General features: G+C 41.8%; 1 protein-coding gene across 1 annotated transcript in view; it reads right to left on the bottom strand.

The window, feature by feature from the left end:
- Window positions 1–12,902, bottom strand: part of LOC106577837 (protein TEX261) — a 33,374-nt gene extending 20,472 nt beyond the window's left edge. The window contains exons 1-5 of the mRNA XM_014156200.2: window positions 12,689–12,902; window positions 1,926–2,005; window positions 1,431–1,584; window positions 1,177–1,244; window positions 662–764 (exon numbers count right to left, since the gene is read on the bottom strand). Of these exons, the coding sequence (XP_014011675.1) occupies window positions 662–764; window positions 1,177–1,244; window positions 1,431–1,584; window positions 1,926–2,005; window positions 12,689–12,758 (475 nt within the window). The 5' untranslated portion in view covers window positions 12,759–12,902. The remainder of the gene's footprint in view (window positions 1–661; window positions 765–1,176; window positions 1,245–1,430; window positions 1,585–1,925; window positions 2,006–12,688) is intronic.
- Between the last annotated feature and the right edge of the window lie 5,062 nt (window positions 12,903–17,964).

Here is a 17,964-nt window from a genome sequence, read left to right as displayed (position 1 = left end):
GCCCTAGGACCATGCCTCGGGACTACCTGGCCTGATGACTCCTTGCTGTCCCCAGTCCACCTGGTCGTGCTGCTGCTCCAGTTTCAACTGTTCTGCCTGCGGCTATGGAACCCTGACCTGTTCACCGGACATGCTACCTTGTCCCGGACCTGCTGTTTTCGACTCCCTCTCCACCACACCAGCTGTCTCCAACTCTGAATGATCGGCTATGAAAAGCCAACTGACATTTACTCCTGAGGTACTGACCTGTTGCACCGACCTGTTGCACCGTCTACAACCACTGTGATTATTATTATCTGACCCTGCTGGTCATCTATGAAAGTTTGAACATTTTGGCCATGTACTGTTATAATCTCTACCCGGCACAGCCAGAAGAGGACTGGCCCCCCTCGGAGCCTGGTTCCTCTCTAGGTTTCTTCCTGGGTTCCTGCCTTTCTAGGGAGTTTTTCCTAGCCACCGTGCTTCTACAGCTGCGTTGCTTGCTGTTTTGGGTTTTGGGCTGGGTTTCTGTACAGCACTTTGAGATATCAGCTGATGTAAAAAGGGCTTTATAAATACATTTGATTGATTACGACGACCTGGTTGGTCCAACCATAAGGTGAATAGTATTAAGACGACCTGGTTCGTCCAACCACAAGGTGAACAGTATCATAGAGCTCACCTCCTTGCTGCATGGTGGATGGAAGCACGTTCTCCCCAGCAGAGAGTGACACGAAGAACGAGAAGGGGATAATCCACAGACAGATGGTGAAGTACGCAAGGACCTTCAGGGATAGAAGAAGAGGTAGAGGTGAGGAGAGAGGAGACATGGAAGGTGAGGAGACACATGGGTACAAGGCAAGACCAGGATTTCTTCCTAACCAGGTAAAACTCTGGGCCTTAGAGCTAATAACTAGGGCTGAGAGTTTTGCCTGGTCAGCTCCTAATTTCAAGTCCTAGTAGTGTTATATTGACTGTTCGTAAAAAATAATTTGGTTTCTTGATTGACTGGCCGACCAACTAATCAGAGCTTTCTATTTCATAGCAACCATCTTTTCCTTGGTGAGGTATGAGCCATCTCCCTTCCATTGTGTCAAGTGAATAAATTAATATGTACCCTGCAATACTTTGCTCATTGGAGCTCAGGAGTGATCAACACAGATTAGGCTTACCTTAGAGTGTGTGACCTAAGCTTACCTCTGAGAAGGGGTAATACTCTGCTGCAAAGTACTGGAAGGCCATGTAGTGGTTCAGCACCACCAATACTGTAAGTGAGAGAGACAGGCAGAGAGCGAGAGAGAGAATGTTAAAACTCCTGAACATGTATCAGATCGCGTGATCAGGTAAACACTACTGTCCCAGCATATTGTACATAGACGTCTATACATAGAGAAGCTATCCCCACTACACACTGGTTTCTGTCTCTGCAGCTGCCTGTCTCTGATGCTCACCACAGGAGAGGATGAAGTTAGGTGAGCTCAGCAGTATGTAAGGGAAGGTCTGCAGGAGGCCAAAGTACACCAGGTTGGTGAAGAGACCACAGCCCATCATCAGCCATGGGAAGCCCTCAAACAGGTACAGCCCCGACAGCACACCTGTGGAGAACTAGAGAGGATGCATGCACAGAGCAAGGGTTAGCTGCTAGTACTTCAAAACATCTGGATTGGGAGTCAAGGTTACAGGACATAAGGGCCAGGGGTTTTCCCTGATCACATGATCATGAAAAACTCAGGACCTTTTAGGCTATAACTAGGGTTTGGAGTTTTTCCTGGTCAGGTAAAGTGGTGACCAGGAAAAACTCCTAGCCCCTATTAAAAGAGGGAATGGACGGAGAGAGATTGGGTGGTTAGAGACCTCCGTTTCCATGACATTCTAAATACAAGTGCTTCTAGAGGTCATCATTTGCATTGTGTTAGAATTAATATCAGTCAAGAGACACTACTCACCAGAATCATGTACTTTATTATTCGACTAGTGGCAACTGTGTATTCTTCTATTAGTTCTGCCAAATAATACAGGCCAGCAGCTGGGGGGGAGGAGGAGGAGAGACATACTAATAAACAACAAGAACAAACCAAATGCATTACCAGCTTGTCCGTAGACGGGTTGGTTAGCAACAAAACCGCCACTATGAGGTAAAACAGACGGGGTTGGCATAGACTGTTAACATACAACTACATTTCGTCTCCGATGTTTATTGAAAACATAAATACATTTGCACACTGAGCACTTGTTGTTTCTCAAATACATTGTTACAGTTATTGGTTAGCTAGCTAGCAAATTTTTGCCATCAGTAAAAACACCTCAAAACAAGACATGGTGTCAAGAATAAGATAAAACTAGATGAAATGAGACTCCTACAATTCTCCACATGGCATCTTCATGTCATAGTTGCTAGCTATCTGACCATTCAGAATCGCAACACACAGACTTCTGTCCCATTTGAATAGTGCGCATCGTTTTGGTGACGTCAGTTAGCCCGTCTATAGACTGCACTGTAACATACGAGAGATGAGATCAATTGAGGATGAACACACACGACCCAAAATAACCCCTGAAAAACTGAAGGTAGCCTAGATAGAAGCAGACTTTTACTAACATGCTTCCAGAAGAGGCTACTTGAGACAACGGCACTATAACAAGTCAAAACATTTAGGTCAAAGAGAAGCTGGTGGCAGATACACCCCAGGCAAGCACACAGGAGGACACTGCATCTCATCACGCAAGGCAAGGCACTCCCCCACTCGTCCGCACAGACCAGAGTTTTCCACTAGCGCCGGCTGTCGGCTATACAGCCGGTTACACACTCATTTTCAGTCGGGTACTTTTTCCACTTAAATTAACTAGGCTACTTTTCAATTCTCAGGTCAGAAAAAAAGTCTGCCAAGACCTCCAGCTAGAATGAACGATATGCATCTTCAAGCGATCTATTGATAGGACAGGTGCCTGTCAGTCTGCCGTCTGTCCCGCCTCCCGGTACCTGGGTGTATGTGTTGTGTACGCTGTGGTTGCAGTCAAATTCTTTCACACGGAGGGAGGAAAGCATGATGCTCCTCCATAATCCATGTGAGTCAATTTGCACCTCCCATATATTGTGGAAACGACGAGTCAAAATCCACTTAGCCTATTGTTTTCTGGCACATTAGAAGTGCTGGGTCATAGCCCCATTCATAGACCCTCACTACTTTGGTGCATACTGACGATAGTATCTTCTGACAGGGGAAGTTTTGTTAAGAGCCCCGACGATTGCACAAAAAATGTACACGCATCACTTGCGGCAATGTTTTGGAAAAATAAGGAACGTATTCATATCAGCAAGCAATAATTTTCAAAAAACAAAAAGGTACATTGACACAGCTTTTATAGGGTTAGGATTAGTGTTCCCACATGGCCATTTCTCCATGTTACAGCGCTCGTTTACAGAAGACAGACAGTAGCCATCACCTGCACCAATTAGCTATCTAGCGTGCTCCGAACACCTGTGTGTGAGCTGAGGAGGAAGAGCAGTTGGTCAGCTGGAGGCACACTGGATCTGTGCAAAACTGCTACAATAATTGTATATTTTATTTGAAAGATTATTTTTCAGTGACATGAAAGATAAGGGGCACATCAGTATGTTTCCAAAACCGTTTAGAGAGCGATGATAATTGACGTTAAAATCAGTGTCAATTGTAGTTTACACAGAGCCAAATGTGGGCGAATGTAATGGCTGAAAACCCTATATAGGGCTCCCGAGTGCCGTAGCGGTCTAAGGTACTGCATCTCAGTGCAAGAGGCGTCGCTACAGTCCCTGGTTCAAATCCAGGCTGTGTCACATGATTGGGAGTCCCATAGGGCAGCGCACAATTTGGCCCAGCGTCGTCCAGGTTTGGCAGCCATTGTAAATAAGAATATGTTCTTAACTGACTTGCCTAGTTAAATAAAGGTGAAATTAAAAGAAAAGAAAAATACATATGGAGATGGGTTTGAGAGAACTAAGTCTTCAATTGATTGATGAACAGCAAACATTTTTTTGATTTATTTAACCTTTAACTAGGCAAGTCAGTTAAGAACAAATTCTTATTTACAGAAGAGCAGCAAGCTTGACTAGTTTATAAATGGTGTCAAACTGACTGAATAATGTCAATGTCATATCCTTGCCATTCATAAATCATACAACATAGTTATTGGTCCATGGTATCACATGGGGACAAGTAAACTAAAGATCTCATTTGTATTTTCAATATGAAGTCTATCAGGACTTGCCAGACAGTGACGTTAAAAGTGAGTGACTCGTCAGCAGCCTACCGAATCGCACCGGTAAGAAAGCCTTTCATTTGGTTCCCTTATTTGCATACTTGTGGGCTTTTTGGCGATTATCTGCAGATAAATTATGAAAACATTCGATGAAGATGGTGAATCCTCTTCACTGCAGGAACAATAAATAGGTAGGCTAGTGGAGAGACAGTCTCACTCTGGTCCAAAACTTGATAAAAGAAAACAGACTGAATTGTTTTAAAAGATAATGATACGATATTTTCAAAGATACGGATCTAGGTCTACTGATTTAATCCAAGTGTTGACAATGGAGTGGTCAAATGCTGCTTTCTGTGTAGCAAAACCCATGATTGACACCTGCGTCATTCTTCAATCTGAGAAAATGCCTCTTAAAAGGAAGCTTGAAGCCTTAAAGAAGAAATATGGGTCAGTTGTTAAACAGTATTTTCTTTTTTATGAATGACATACTGCAATTCACAAAAAGTTGCAAAAACGTATTAAAATTATTGCACTAATTGAACTGATGTCGTTCTCTCTCTTTTCTGAACACATATGGACCCAGAACTTTATTGAGCATGTGTTCTCTTAATTTTACAACCTTTTCCATTTGAAAAAGTGTTAAACAAATCTAAATATATTTTATATTCGAGATTCTTCAAATAGATACCCTTTGCCTTGATGACAGCTTTGAACACTCTTGGCATTCTTTCAACCAGCTTCACCTGGAATGCTTTTCAACAGTCTTGAAGGAGTTCCCATATGTGCTGAGCACTTGTTGGCGGCTTTTCCTTCACTCTGCGATCCGACTCATCCCAAACCATCTCAATTTGGTTGAGGTCGGGGGATTGTGGAGGCCAGGTCATCTGATGGAGCACTCCACCACTCTCCTTCTTGGTCAAATAGCCCTTACACAGACTGGAGGTGTGTTGGGTCATTGTCCTGTTGAAAAACAAATGATAGTCCCACAAAGCACAAACAAGATGGGATGGCGTATCGCTGCAGTAGCCATGCTGGTTAAGTGCGCCTTGAATTCTAAATAAATCACAGACAGTGTCACCAGCAAAGCACCACCACACCACCTCCTCCTCCATGCTTTACGGTGGGAAATACACATGTGGAGATCAGCCGTTCACCCACACTGTCTCACAAAGACACAGCGGTTGGAACCAAAAATCTCCAATTTGGACTCCAGACCAAAGGACAAATGTCCACCGGTCTAATGTGCATTGCTTGTGTTGCTTTGCCCAAGCAAGTCTCTTCTTATTATTGGTGTCCTTTTGTAGTGGTTTCATTGCAGTAATTCAACCATGAAGGCTTGATTCACATAGTCTCCTCTGAACAGTTGATGTTGAGATGTCCGTTACTTGAACTCTGAAGCATTTATTTGGGCTGCAATTTCTGAGGCTGGTAACTCTAATGAACTTATCCTCTGCAGCAGAGGTAACTCTGGGTCTTTCTTTCCTGTGGCGGTCCTCATGAGAGCCAGTTCCATCATAGCGCTTGATGGTTTTTGCAACTGCACTTGAAGAAACTTGAAATTTTCCGTATTTTTTGTTGTTGAGGTCACAGGCCATTTCAATGCTTGCCTATGGGATATGCAAATACAGTGCCTTGCGAAAGTATTCGGCCCCCTTGAACTTTTCGACCTTTTGCCACATTTCAGGCTTCAAACATAAAGATATAAAACTGTAATTTTTTGTGAATAATCAACAACAAGTGGAACACAATTATGAAGTGGAACGAAATTTATTGGATATTTCAAACTTTTTTAACAAATAAAAAACTGAAAAATTGGCCGTGCAAAATTATTCAGCCCCTTTACTTTCAGTGCAGCAAACTCTCTCCAGATGTTCAGTGAGGATCTCTGAATGATCCAATGTTGACCTAAATGACTAATGATGATAAATAGAATCCACCTGTGTGTAATCAAGTCTCCGTATAAATGCACCTGCTCTGTGATAGTCTCAGAGGTCCGTTTAAAGCGCAGAGAGCATCATGAAGAACAAGGAACTCACCAGGCAGGTCCGAGATACTGTTGTGGAGAAGTTTAAAGCCGGATTTGGATACAAAAAGTTTTCCCAAGCTTTAAACATCCCAAGGAGCACTGTGCAAGCGATAATATTGAAATGGAAGGAGTATCAGACCACTGCAAATCTACGAAGACCCGGCCGTCCCTGTAAACTTTCAGCTCATACAAGGAGAAGACTGATCAGAGATGAGGCCCATGATCACTCTGGATGAACTGCAGAGATCTACAGCTGAGGTGGGAGACTCTGTCCATAGGACAACAATCAGTCGTATACTGCACAAATCTGGCCTTTATGGAAGAGTGGCAAGAAGAAAGCCATTTCTTAAAGATATCCATAAAAAGTGTCGTTTAAAGTTTGCCACTAGCCACCTGGGAGACATTCCAAACATGTGGAAGAAGGTGCTCTGGTCAGATGAAACCAAAATCAAACTTTTTGGCAACAATGCAAAACGTTATGTTTGGCGTAAAAGCAACACAGCTCATCACCCTGAACACACCATCCCCACTGTCAAACATGGTGGTGGCAGCATCATGGTTTGGGCCTGCGTTTCTTCAGCAGGGGCAGGGAAGATGGTTAAAATTGATGGGAAGATGGATGGAGCCAAATACAGGACCATTCTGGAAGAAAACCTGATGGAGTCTGCAAAAGACCTGAGACTGGGACGGAGATTTGTCTTCCAACAAGACAATGATCCAAAACATAAAGCAAAATCTACAATGGAATGGTTCACAAATAAACATATCCAGGTGTTAGAATGGCCAAGTCAAAGTCCAGACCTGAATCCAATCGAGAATCTGTGGAAAGAACTGAAAACTGCTGTTCACAAACGCTCTCCATCCAACCTCACTGAGCTCGAGCTGTTTTGCAAGGAGGAATGGGCAAAAATTTCAGTCTCTCGATGTGCAAAACTGATAGAGACATACCCCAAGCGACTTACAGCTGTAATCGCAGCAAAAGGTGGCGCTACAAAGTATTAACTTAAGGGGGCTGAATAATTTTGCACGCCCAATTTTTCAGTTTTTTTATTTGTTAAAAAAGTTTGAAATATCCAATAAATTTCGTTCCACTTCATGATTGTGTCCCACTTGTTGTTGATTCTTCACAAAAAATTACAGTTTTATATCTTTATGTTTGAAGCCTGAAATGTGGCAAAAGGTCGAAAAGTTCAAGGGGGCCGAATACTTTCGCAAGGCACTGTATATAGGAACTGCAATCTGGGTGATATGGCTTCCACTAGATGTCAACAGTCTTTAGAAAGGGTTTCAGGCTTGTTTTTTGAAAAATAAGCAAGTAGTTGGAAGAACTCCAAGGTGTCTCATTAGAAATGCAGTTTTGTTGGCTCGTGAATGAGGAGCTCGCTCTTCGTTATTTATCTTCCCTATTGAACATACTATTCTCCGTCTTAAATATTATCGTTTATTTAGATATTAGAATACCTGAGGATTAATTAGAAACATCGTTTGACTTGGTTGGATGAACTTTACTGGTCATTTTTGGGATTAGTTTGTATGCATGTTAAACGAGTGGATTACTGAATCAAGCGCGACAACTATACGGACATTTTTGGGATATAAAGAAGGACGTTATCAAACAAAACGACCATTCATTGTGTAGCTGGGACCCTTGGGAATGCAAACAGAGGAAGATCTTCAAAGGTAAGTGATTTATTTAATCGCTATTTGTGATTTTTGTGACGCCTGTGCTGGTTGAAAAAGTATTTTGGGGTGGGGCGCTGTCCTCAGATAATCGCATGGTATGCTTTCGCCGTAAAGCCTTTTTGAAATCTGACAACGCGGTTGGATTAACAAGAAGTTAAGCTTTTAAATGATGTATGACACTTGTATTTTCATTAACGATATTATGATTTTTGTATTTTGAATTTCGCGCTCTGCAATTTACCGGATGTTGTTATAGGTGTCCCACTAACGGTTCACGCGCCAAAAGAGGTTAAACTAATATCTTATGTTTCACCGAGTCGTGGCTGAACAACCACATTAATAAAATACAGCTGGCGGGTTATACACTGTATCGGCAGGATAGAACAGTAGCCTCTGATAGTCCGGCACCCCTTGTCTTATGTATATTTGTAAACAACAGCTGGTGCACAATATCAAAGGAAGTCTCGAGGTAGCCTGAAGTAGAGTTTCTCATGATAAACTGTAGACCACACTATTTACCAAGAGTTTAAATCTATATTCTTCGTAGCCGCCTATTTACCACCACAAACCAATGCTGGCACTAAGGCTGCACTCAATGAGCTATATACGGCCATAAACAAACAGGAAAACGCTCATCCAGAGGCGGCGCTCCTAGTGGCAGGGGACTTTAATGCAGGGAAACAAATCTGTTTTACCTCATTTCTACCAGCAAGTAAATGTGCAACCAGAGGGAAAAAAACTCCAGACCACCTTTACTCCACACACAGAGAAGCACACATACAAAGCTCTCCCTCCATTTGGAAAATCTGACCATAATTCGATCCTCCTGATTCCTGCTTACAAGCAAAAACTAAAGCAGGAAACACCAGTGACTCTGCCAAATAAAAAAAAAGTGGTCAGGTGAAGCAGACGCTAAGCTACAGGACTGTTTTGCTAGCACAAACTGCAATATGTTCCAGAATTCTTCTGATGGCATTGAGGAGTACAATACATCAGTCATTGGCTTCATCAATAAGTGCATCAATGACATCGTCCCCGCAGTGACTGTACATACATACCCCAACCAGAAGCCAAGGATTAAAGGCAACATCCACACTGAGCTAAAAGAGTAGAGCTACCACTTTCAAGGCGCGGGACACTAACCTGGAAGCTTATAAGAAATCCCGCTATGCCCTCTGACGAACCATCAAACAGGCAAAGCATCAATACAGGACTAAGATCGAATCATACTACACCGGCTCAGACGCTCGTCGGATGTGGCAGGGCTTGCAAACTATTACAGACTACAACGGGAAGCACAGCCACGAGCTGCCCAGTGACACGAGCCTACCAGACAAGCTAATTTACGTCTAGGCTCGCTTCAAGCCAAGTAACACAAACATGCATGAGAGCACCAGCTGTTCCAGATGACTGTGTGATCACGCTTTCCGCAGCGGATGTGAGTAAGACCTTAAAACAGGTCAACATTCACAAGGCCCGCTGGCCAGTTAGTTCCTGGATTACCAGGAAATGTACTCCGAGCATGCACTGACCAACTGGCAAGTGTCTTCACTGACATTTTCAACCTCTCCCTGTCTGAGTCTTTAATACCATCATGTTTCAAGCAGACCACCATAGTCCCTGTGCCCAAGAACACTAAGGTAACCTGCCTAAATGACTACCGACCCGTAACACTCACGTCTGTAGCCATGAAGTGCTTTGAAAGGCTGGGCATGGCCCACAACACCATTATCCCAGAAACTCTAGACCCACTCCAATTTGCATACTGCCCCAACAGATCCACAGATGATGCAATCTCTATTGCACTCCACAGTGCCCTTTCCCACCTTGAAAAAAGGAACACCTATGTGAGAATGCTATTCATTGACTACAGCTCAGCGTTCAACACCATAGTGCCCTCAAAGCTCATCACTATGCTAAGGACCCTGGGACTAAACACCTCCCTCTGCAACTGGATCCTGGACTTTCAGAGGGGCCGCCCCCAGGTGGTAAGGGTAGGTAATAATACATCCTCCACGCTGATCCTCAACACTGATCCTCAACAGTCCCCTCCTGTACTCCCTGTTCACTCATGACTGCATGGCCAGGCACGACTCCAACACCATCATTAAGTTTGCTGATGACAACAGTGGAAGGCCTGATCACAGACAACAATGAGAATGACCTCCTCCCTATAGACCGAGACCTGGCCATGTGGTAACAGGACAACAACCTCTCCCTCAACGTGATCAAGAGAAAGGAGATGATTGTGGATGACAGGAAAAGGATGACCCAGCACGCACCCATTCTGATCGACGGGGCTGTAGTGGAGCAGGTTGAGAGCTTCAAGTTCCTTGGTGTCCACATCACCAACAAAGTATCATGGTCAAAGCACACCAAGACAGTCTTGAAAAGGGCATGACAAAACCCATTCCCCCTCTGGAGACGGCTGCACCATCGAGCGCATCCTGACTGGTTGCATCACTGCCTGGTATGGCTTGCTCGGCCTCCGACCGCAAGACACTTCAGAGGGTAGTGCGAACGGCCCAGTACATCACTGGGGTCAAGCTTCCTGCCATCCAGGACCTCTACACCAGGCGGTGTCAGAGGAAGGCCCTAAGAATTGTCAGACTCCAGCCACCCAAGTCATAGACTGTTCTCTCTGCTACCGCACGGCAAGCAGTACCGGAGCGCTAAGTCTAGGTCCAAGAGGCTTCTCAACAGCGTCTACCCCCAATCCATAAAACTCCTGAACAGCTAATCAAATGGCTAACCAGACTATTTGCATTGCCCTTTTATTTCCTATTTTTTACTTAACACGTATTTTTCTTAAAACTGCATTGTTGGTTAAGGGCTTGTAAGTACGCCTTTCACTAAGGTCTACATATGTTGTATTCGGCGCATGTGACAAACAATATTTGATTTTAATTTCTCTTTGCTTATTTGAGCTGTTCTTGCCATAATATGGACTTGGTCTTTTACCAAATAGGGCTATCTTCTGTATTCCAACCCTACCGTGTCACAACACAACTGATTGTCTCAAACGCATTACGAAGGAAAGAAATTCCACAAATTAACTTTTAAGGCTAACTGAAATGCATTTCAGGTAACTACCTCATGAAGCTGGTTGAGAGAATGCCAAGAGTGTGGTTACTACATGATTCCATGTGTTATTTGATAGTTTTGCTCTAAAACCAAGATAATTTGGGCTATTTATTTCATTTCAGTTAATAAAATACATAATTTGAAGAACAAACAGTTATGTCAATTCATATCTTGCAGTGAAATAATTTTATCTCAAGAGAAGACAGGTTAAATGTAAAATATATATTTTTTAAAAGCTTAATGTTCCCTTTCTGAATTCATATATTTTCAGTAATTTAGATTGTAAACACAATACCAGAACACATTTGTCCAATCTGGGAGGTAAATACTCAAAGTATTCAATAATTTCTCTGTGGATTTGGATGGAACGAAGGAATTATTAGAATGTACCAGAGGCCACCAAAAAAGAGCATTACATCCACATGGAATATCTTAATTTACTAGTTATTAGTAAAGACTAAGTTATTGCTGATGAGTTGCTAAATTGACAGTTAATACGTATTAACAAGATTGAGATATTTTTTTTGGCCTATGTGACAAAACAAGGTTCACTGACTATCACTTTGAAACTAGTATTATCATCTAAGCTTACAGACGCACATTTATGTAGCACAGGAAGAAAATAATGTATCAAGCATCTGCAAAGCTAAGCCTACTAGACTTTTTTTAAGGGCATAAACCAGGCATCTCCCATAGTTTATTGTACAGTAGTTTATAATTTATTTGGTGGAGATATAGGCGACATGTGCTTTTTTTATTGAGTAGATAAATCATTGATGACTCGGCCCAAGACGCAATGGAATGTTGCAACCCATCCTCCACAGGTACGCATGCTCCAGCTGGCAGAGGTTCAACGTTGCCAGGTGAGATGACATCATGAGTTCCTGAAAGTGCCAACGTGGACAGGACAGGGCAACAGTTGCGTGCTAGATATTCCTCTCCAGCTATTGATTTTCTGTTAAGTTCATTGGCTATACAGTAACGTTACAGTACGTTGCGTACTTTTGTAAACAGTGGTAAAAGACAGCCACTTGCATAACAACAACATGGGCCACTAGCACTAGTTTGTTTTACATGGCCCAGTGCCCTAGGTCGGCGGAGTTTCAATTTTTAGACTATTCCATTAATCTTTAAAATAATCTCCACCCACCCGGGGCACCGGCCCTTGCAAAACGAACTGGCCCAATGACAATGTACAGGTGTTAGCTATTTCGGTAGCAAGCTAACAATGGCTAGTTAGCTTTGTCACAAGTTGCAGGGTGGATGAAACGGTTGAGGCAATACGAGATGAGTGGTTAACGTTACATAGGCAACGACTTGTTGGTTAGTTTAATGTCAAATAACTGGTTACTAACGTTTCACGCGCAAGGTATTAGTCGATTCGCTTAAACCCTCTTGAACATGAATCATAGCTAACGTTAGCTAGTTACCTGATTGAGTTGGCTTTTAGCTCGCTAGCAAGTTAGCTATGGGAATTTGCCACACTGTGTGCATTGCTAGCTACAAGGTTAATATTATCCTAGCAAGTCAGTTGAGTAAATTTTCTTCCGCTACATTGTCGATTGTTTGTCACTCCGAGCCGAGGTCAAAGTGACAGGTATCAATACAAGGCGGATGGGAAAATAAAGGCAATGTGGCGATGCTAACAACTTCAACATGTAACGTTACAAGTAAACTCACCAATTGCTAGTGTGACGAAAGATATTTGTATCACCAACGACAGCCAACTTAGTAAATAAATAAACCACATCTCGTTTCATGTAAAATAAAACACATACATATGAAAAAACAAAAGTGACAGTGAGTGCTACGCTTGGAAATAATTTAGCTAACTGATGGATGGTCAAAGTTCCACCCCTCAAGGATCCAGTGTGCCGCTGAGGGTACAGCGCCAGTTCTGTTCGGAGGAGGAATTGCAGCAACCTTTTGTGCCGCTATGCTTCCCACAGAGAGGGACTGAGATAAATTAATCAAATACATTGTTATCAGAAGTGAATGTGTTGCAATTATCTGTTGGTTTTCCATGCATGCTGTAATTTATTAAATATTAGTAGTGAGACAATAGTAGAAATATAGTATAATAATAGGCTATTTTATTTCTGTTAATTTCATCACACACACACCTACACAAAGGGGGGTAGCAGCATTTTTTTTTAAACCAACACCTTTAAAACATTTATGCTGAAAGTGAAAAGCAGACCTAGTAAAGTAGCTAAATTAAATAAATAAATAATGAGTGAACTGCACACAGCAGACACTAAAATGGTGTCAGAGTCGAAGTGTGACAGTTATCCCATTCAGTGCTTTTAACAAAGAGCAGGGGGGTGTGGAGGTGTGAACTCAAAAGGTGCCATGCATCCAGCCTCCATTTCAGACGTTTTCAAAAGCTGGAGGACCGTTAAGATCACCTATGCGCTCTTAGCTCAACAACACCTCAGCAACCCAAGTATATAAAGTTCCTCTGTTGTGTGAGCTTACTAAGGATCTTGATGTCCAGCTATAAGGAAGTGCAGAATAAGAGATAAGGTATTTCCACAATTTTAAAAGAAACAGTACAAATAATTTGGTGATGGTATATGTAGTTTTCCTTCACTGGTACAGTGCCTCCAGAAAGTATTAACACCCTTTGACTTTTTCCACATTTTGATGTCTTATAGGGTGACTTAAAATGTATTAAATTGCAATTTTGTTTCACTGATCTACACACAATAACCCATAATGTTAAAGTATCATTTTTTTTCAGAATTTTTTTCTTGAGTCAATTATTCAACTCCTTTGTTAAGGCAAGCCTAAATACTGTAAGAACAGGAGTACAAATGTACTTAAAAAGTCACATAAGTTGCATGCACTCTGTGTGCAATAATAGTGGTTAACATGATTTTTGAGTGACAACCTCGTCTCTGTACCCCACACAAACAATTATCTGTAAGGTGTCTCAGATGAGAAGTGAATTTCAAGCACAGATTCAACCACGAAGACCAGGGAGGTTTTCGAATGCCTCGCAAAGAAGGGTAGCAGACACTGAAAATCCCTTTAGGCATAGTGAAGTTATCAATTCCCCTTATATGGTATATCAATGCACCTAGTCACTACTAAGATACAGATGTACTTCCTAACTCAGTTGCCAGAGAGGTAGGAAGCCTGTACAGATAAAAAAAATATTCCAAAATATGCATCCTGTTTGCAAGCAGGGTGGTGGCTGCATCATGTTATGAGTACGTCTGTCATTGGCAAGGACTAGGGAGTTATTTAGGATAGAAAGTAGCCACCCTTTACCTTGATAAAATAAAGAAAAACCATTTGAAAGAGTAGGTGTGTCCAAACTTTTGACTGGTACTGTAAATATTGAAATTCAACGGCATACACTTAAATGGTTGTCTTAATATATTGACTTGAAGTACAGTTTAATATAAAGATCATTTACATGTTGAAACATCTCGCTAAAGTGCCGTTATTGGAATGTCGTCACACACAAAAAACGTGTTTAAGCCTAACACGAGGTATTCACAGAAGGGCACATCAACTAGCAAATAAACAGCAAGTCCCCCCCCCCCATCAACTGGCAATGAAGAGGAAGAAGTTTGCAGTGGCGAAGAAACAACTACACAAGAAGAACGTCAGGCACACACTGCCATTCCCAGCGACCCTGCTCTTTACTTGGAAGGGAAAGAGAATTCTTGCGAGAGCAAGGGGTTTAGCCTAGATAAAGAAGACGGGACAAGGTAAAATACATGTTGAATTGTATGCCGTTTACAATACAAATGAAGGTAGCCTATGTGTTTGCGGGACTCTGGGAGATTTGCCAATTTAGCCTTTTGAGCACTACCATAAGGATTTTTATCTTATCTTCTGAAGCATCAAAGACAGTTCTGTGATAATTGACTCATCGAAGAAGCAACGTTACATTCCTAGTTGCTTTTGTTTTATTTTTGGCTTGGTTTTCTATGTTTATTTTCACTGTTTCATTGTACAGCAGGAGCATATATTGTGAAATGTTATATAATGATGTTCATTACAGTTTCCACGTGTTAAATGGGACACTTCATGCTCACAGGCTATAACTACTCAGAGGCTATAACCACTCACAGGCTATAATCACTCAGAGCAGATATGGTTATGTAAACATCATCTCTTGGAACATAAATGGTTGTGGTAACAAAGTGAAGTGTATTTTTTGGGGGATATATTTAAGGTGGATATTGTGTTCATACAGGAGTCACATTTAACAGATACAGAGGCACTGGAATTTAGAGGAGGCTGGGTTGCAGAAGTTTATCATAGCTCATTTAATTCCAAACAAAATGGGGGGATTATTCTGACAAGTAAAATACTTTATTTTGTAATGTTGAAGCAACACTGATGAGTTTTGGCAGGCTTATCTGCATTGAGGATCTTATAAATGGGATTAAGGTAGTGTTATGCAACATATATGCTCCCAACAAGGAGGACCCTGATGTTTTTCATGAGGTCAATGTTAAACTGGGAAATACGGAGGGGCAGATCGTCCTTGCTCGAGAATTTAACCAAGTGATGAACAATATGATAGAAGTACATTTACAGGTAACTCCACACGAAATGATAGATTTGCAATAGCAGAAGATATGGGCCTTACAGACATATGGAGATTAGTCCATCCAAATGATAGAGAATATACTTTTTTCTCCCACTGTCATAAGACACACTCCAGAATAGATTTATACTTGATATCTAATTTCATTGTTAATAATGTGATTGATTGCAAGATTAGGCCCATCACCCCCACAGATCATGCTATAGTAGAGTTACATATTGATAGTAACTGTGAGGAAGGGTAGATTCAGATTAAACTCAATGCTATTCAAGATGAGATTTTTAGCCAATCACTTGCAGATGATCTTAGATCCTTTTTTAAAATTAACATAGGCTCAACTGAAAGGATTTCCACAGTATAGGAAACCTCTAAAGCATACAGTGCATTCGGAAAGTATTCAGACCCCTTGACTTTTCCCCACATTTTGTTACATTGCAGCCTTATTCTAAAATGGATTAAATAAACAATTTTCCTCATCAATCTACAAACAATACTCCATAATGACAATGCGAAAACAGGTTTTTAGAAATGTTTGCCAATTTAGAAAAAATAAAAAACAGAAATATTAGATTTACATAAATATTCAGACCCTTTGCTATGAGACTTCGAAATTGAGCTCAGGTGCATCCTGTTTCCATCGATTATCCTTGAGATATTTCTACAACTTGATTGGAGTCCACCTCTGGTAAATTCAATTGATTGGACATTATTTGGAAAGGCACACACATGTCTATATAAGGTCCCACAGTTGACAGTGCATGTCAGAGCAAAAACCAAGCCATGAGGTCAAAGGAATTGTCTGTAGAGCTCCAAGACAGGATTGTGTCGATGCAAAGAACTGGGGAAGGCTACCAAAAACAATCCCCAAGAGACAGTGGCATCCATCATTCTTAAAAGGAAGCAGTTTGGAACCACCAAGACTCTTCCTAGAGCTGGCCGCCCGGCCAAACTAAGCAATCGGGAAGAAGGGCCTTGGTCAGGGAGGTGGCCAAGAGCCCGATGGTACCTCTGACTGAGCTTCAGAGTTCCTCCGTGGAGATGGGAGAACCTTCCAGAAGAATGTTTTTCAGCGGCAAGGAGTGGGAGGCTAGTCAGAATCAAGGGAAAGATGAACGGAGCAAAGTACAGAGAGATCCTTGATGAAAACCTGCTCCAGAGCACTCAGGACCTCAGACTGGGGCGAAGGTTCACCTTCCAACAGGACAACGACCCTAAGCACACAGCCAAGACACGTCTCTGAATGTCCTTGAGTGGCCCAGTCAGAACCTGAACCTGATCGAACATCTCTGGAGAGACCTGAAAATAGCTGTGCAGCAACGCTCCCCATCCAACTTGACAGAGCTGGAGGATCTGCAGAGAAGAATGGGATAAACTCCCCAAATACAGGTGTGCCAAGCTTGTAGTGTCATACCCAAGAAGACTCGAGACTGTAATCACTGCCAAATCTGCTTCAACAAAGTAAAGAGTAAAGGGTCTGAATACTTTCGTAAATATGATATTTCATGGTTTTTTAAATTATACATTTGAAAAAAATTATAACCTGTTTTTGCTTTGTCATTATGAGTTATTGTGTGTCGATTGATAAGGGGAAAAAAACATTTAATCCAGAATAAGGCTATAACGTAGGAAGATGTGGAAAAAGTGAAAGGGTCTGAATACTTTCCAAATGAACTGTATATTCGAGGGAAAATAATAGCACATACGTCTAAAAATAAGAGAGAAGGGACTGAAGCAGTAAAAAGATTAGAAACTGAGATATATGTCTTGGAAAGGGATTTGGCAAGACATTTCACAGATAGCACATTTCAAACTGCGTACAAGCTGAAATTTCAGTTGCACGAAATGTATAACAAAAAGGCAGAATTTGCACTGTTTAGGCTTAGAAACAGTTTTTATAAGGGAGGTGAGAAGACAGGCAGGCTACAATCAAGACAACAAAAAATGCAGAACACTTCTAAATTAATCCCAAAGATTAAGAAGGGTGATAAAATGGTGACTTCATCCAAAGATGTGTGTTTCAACATTTTTATGAAGACTTATATACATCCTCCTGTTCAGCGAGTCCCATAGATATGGATACTTTTTTTGTCTGGTATAGAATTATGTAGATTATCAGATAGCCAGGTAGAGGATCTAGACTGTACTATAACAGATAAAGAGACGACAGAACCTGGGAACCTGAGCTAACAGCCTTAATGTGGATTGTAAGATTCTTACTAAGACCCTTGCGATATGCTTAGAGAGAACACTTCCTAATATCATAGTGACCAAGTAGGATTTATTAAGGACAGGACCCCAACTACTAATATGTGGCTCTTAAACCTCATGTGGTTAAACCGCTCAAATATGGTTCCTACCGCTTCTGTCTCCTTAGATTCCGAGAAGG

Source organism: Salmo salar, chromosome ssa18 (genome assembly GCF_905237065.1).
Source record: "Salmo salar chromosome ssa18, Ssal_v3.1, whole genome shotgun sequence".
Lineage (NCBI taxonomy): Eukaryota > Metazoa > Chordata > Actinopteri > Salmoniformes > Salmonidae > Salmo > Salmo salar.
Note: the sequence above shows the minus strand (reverse complement) of the source record. Positions and strands in the feature narration are given on the sequence as shown.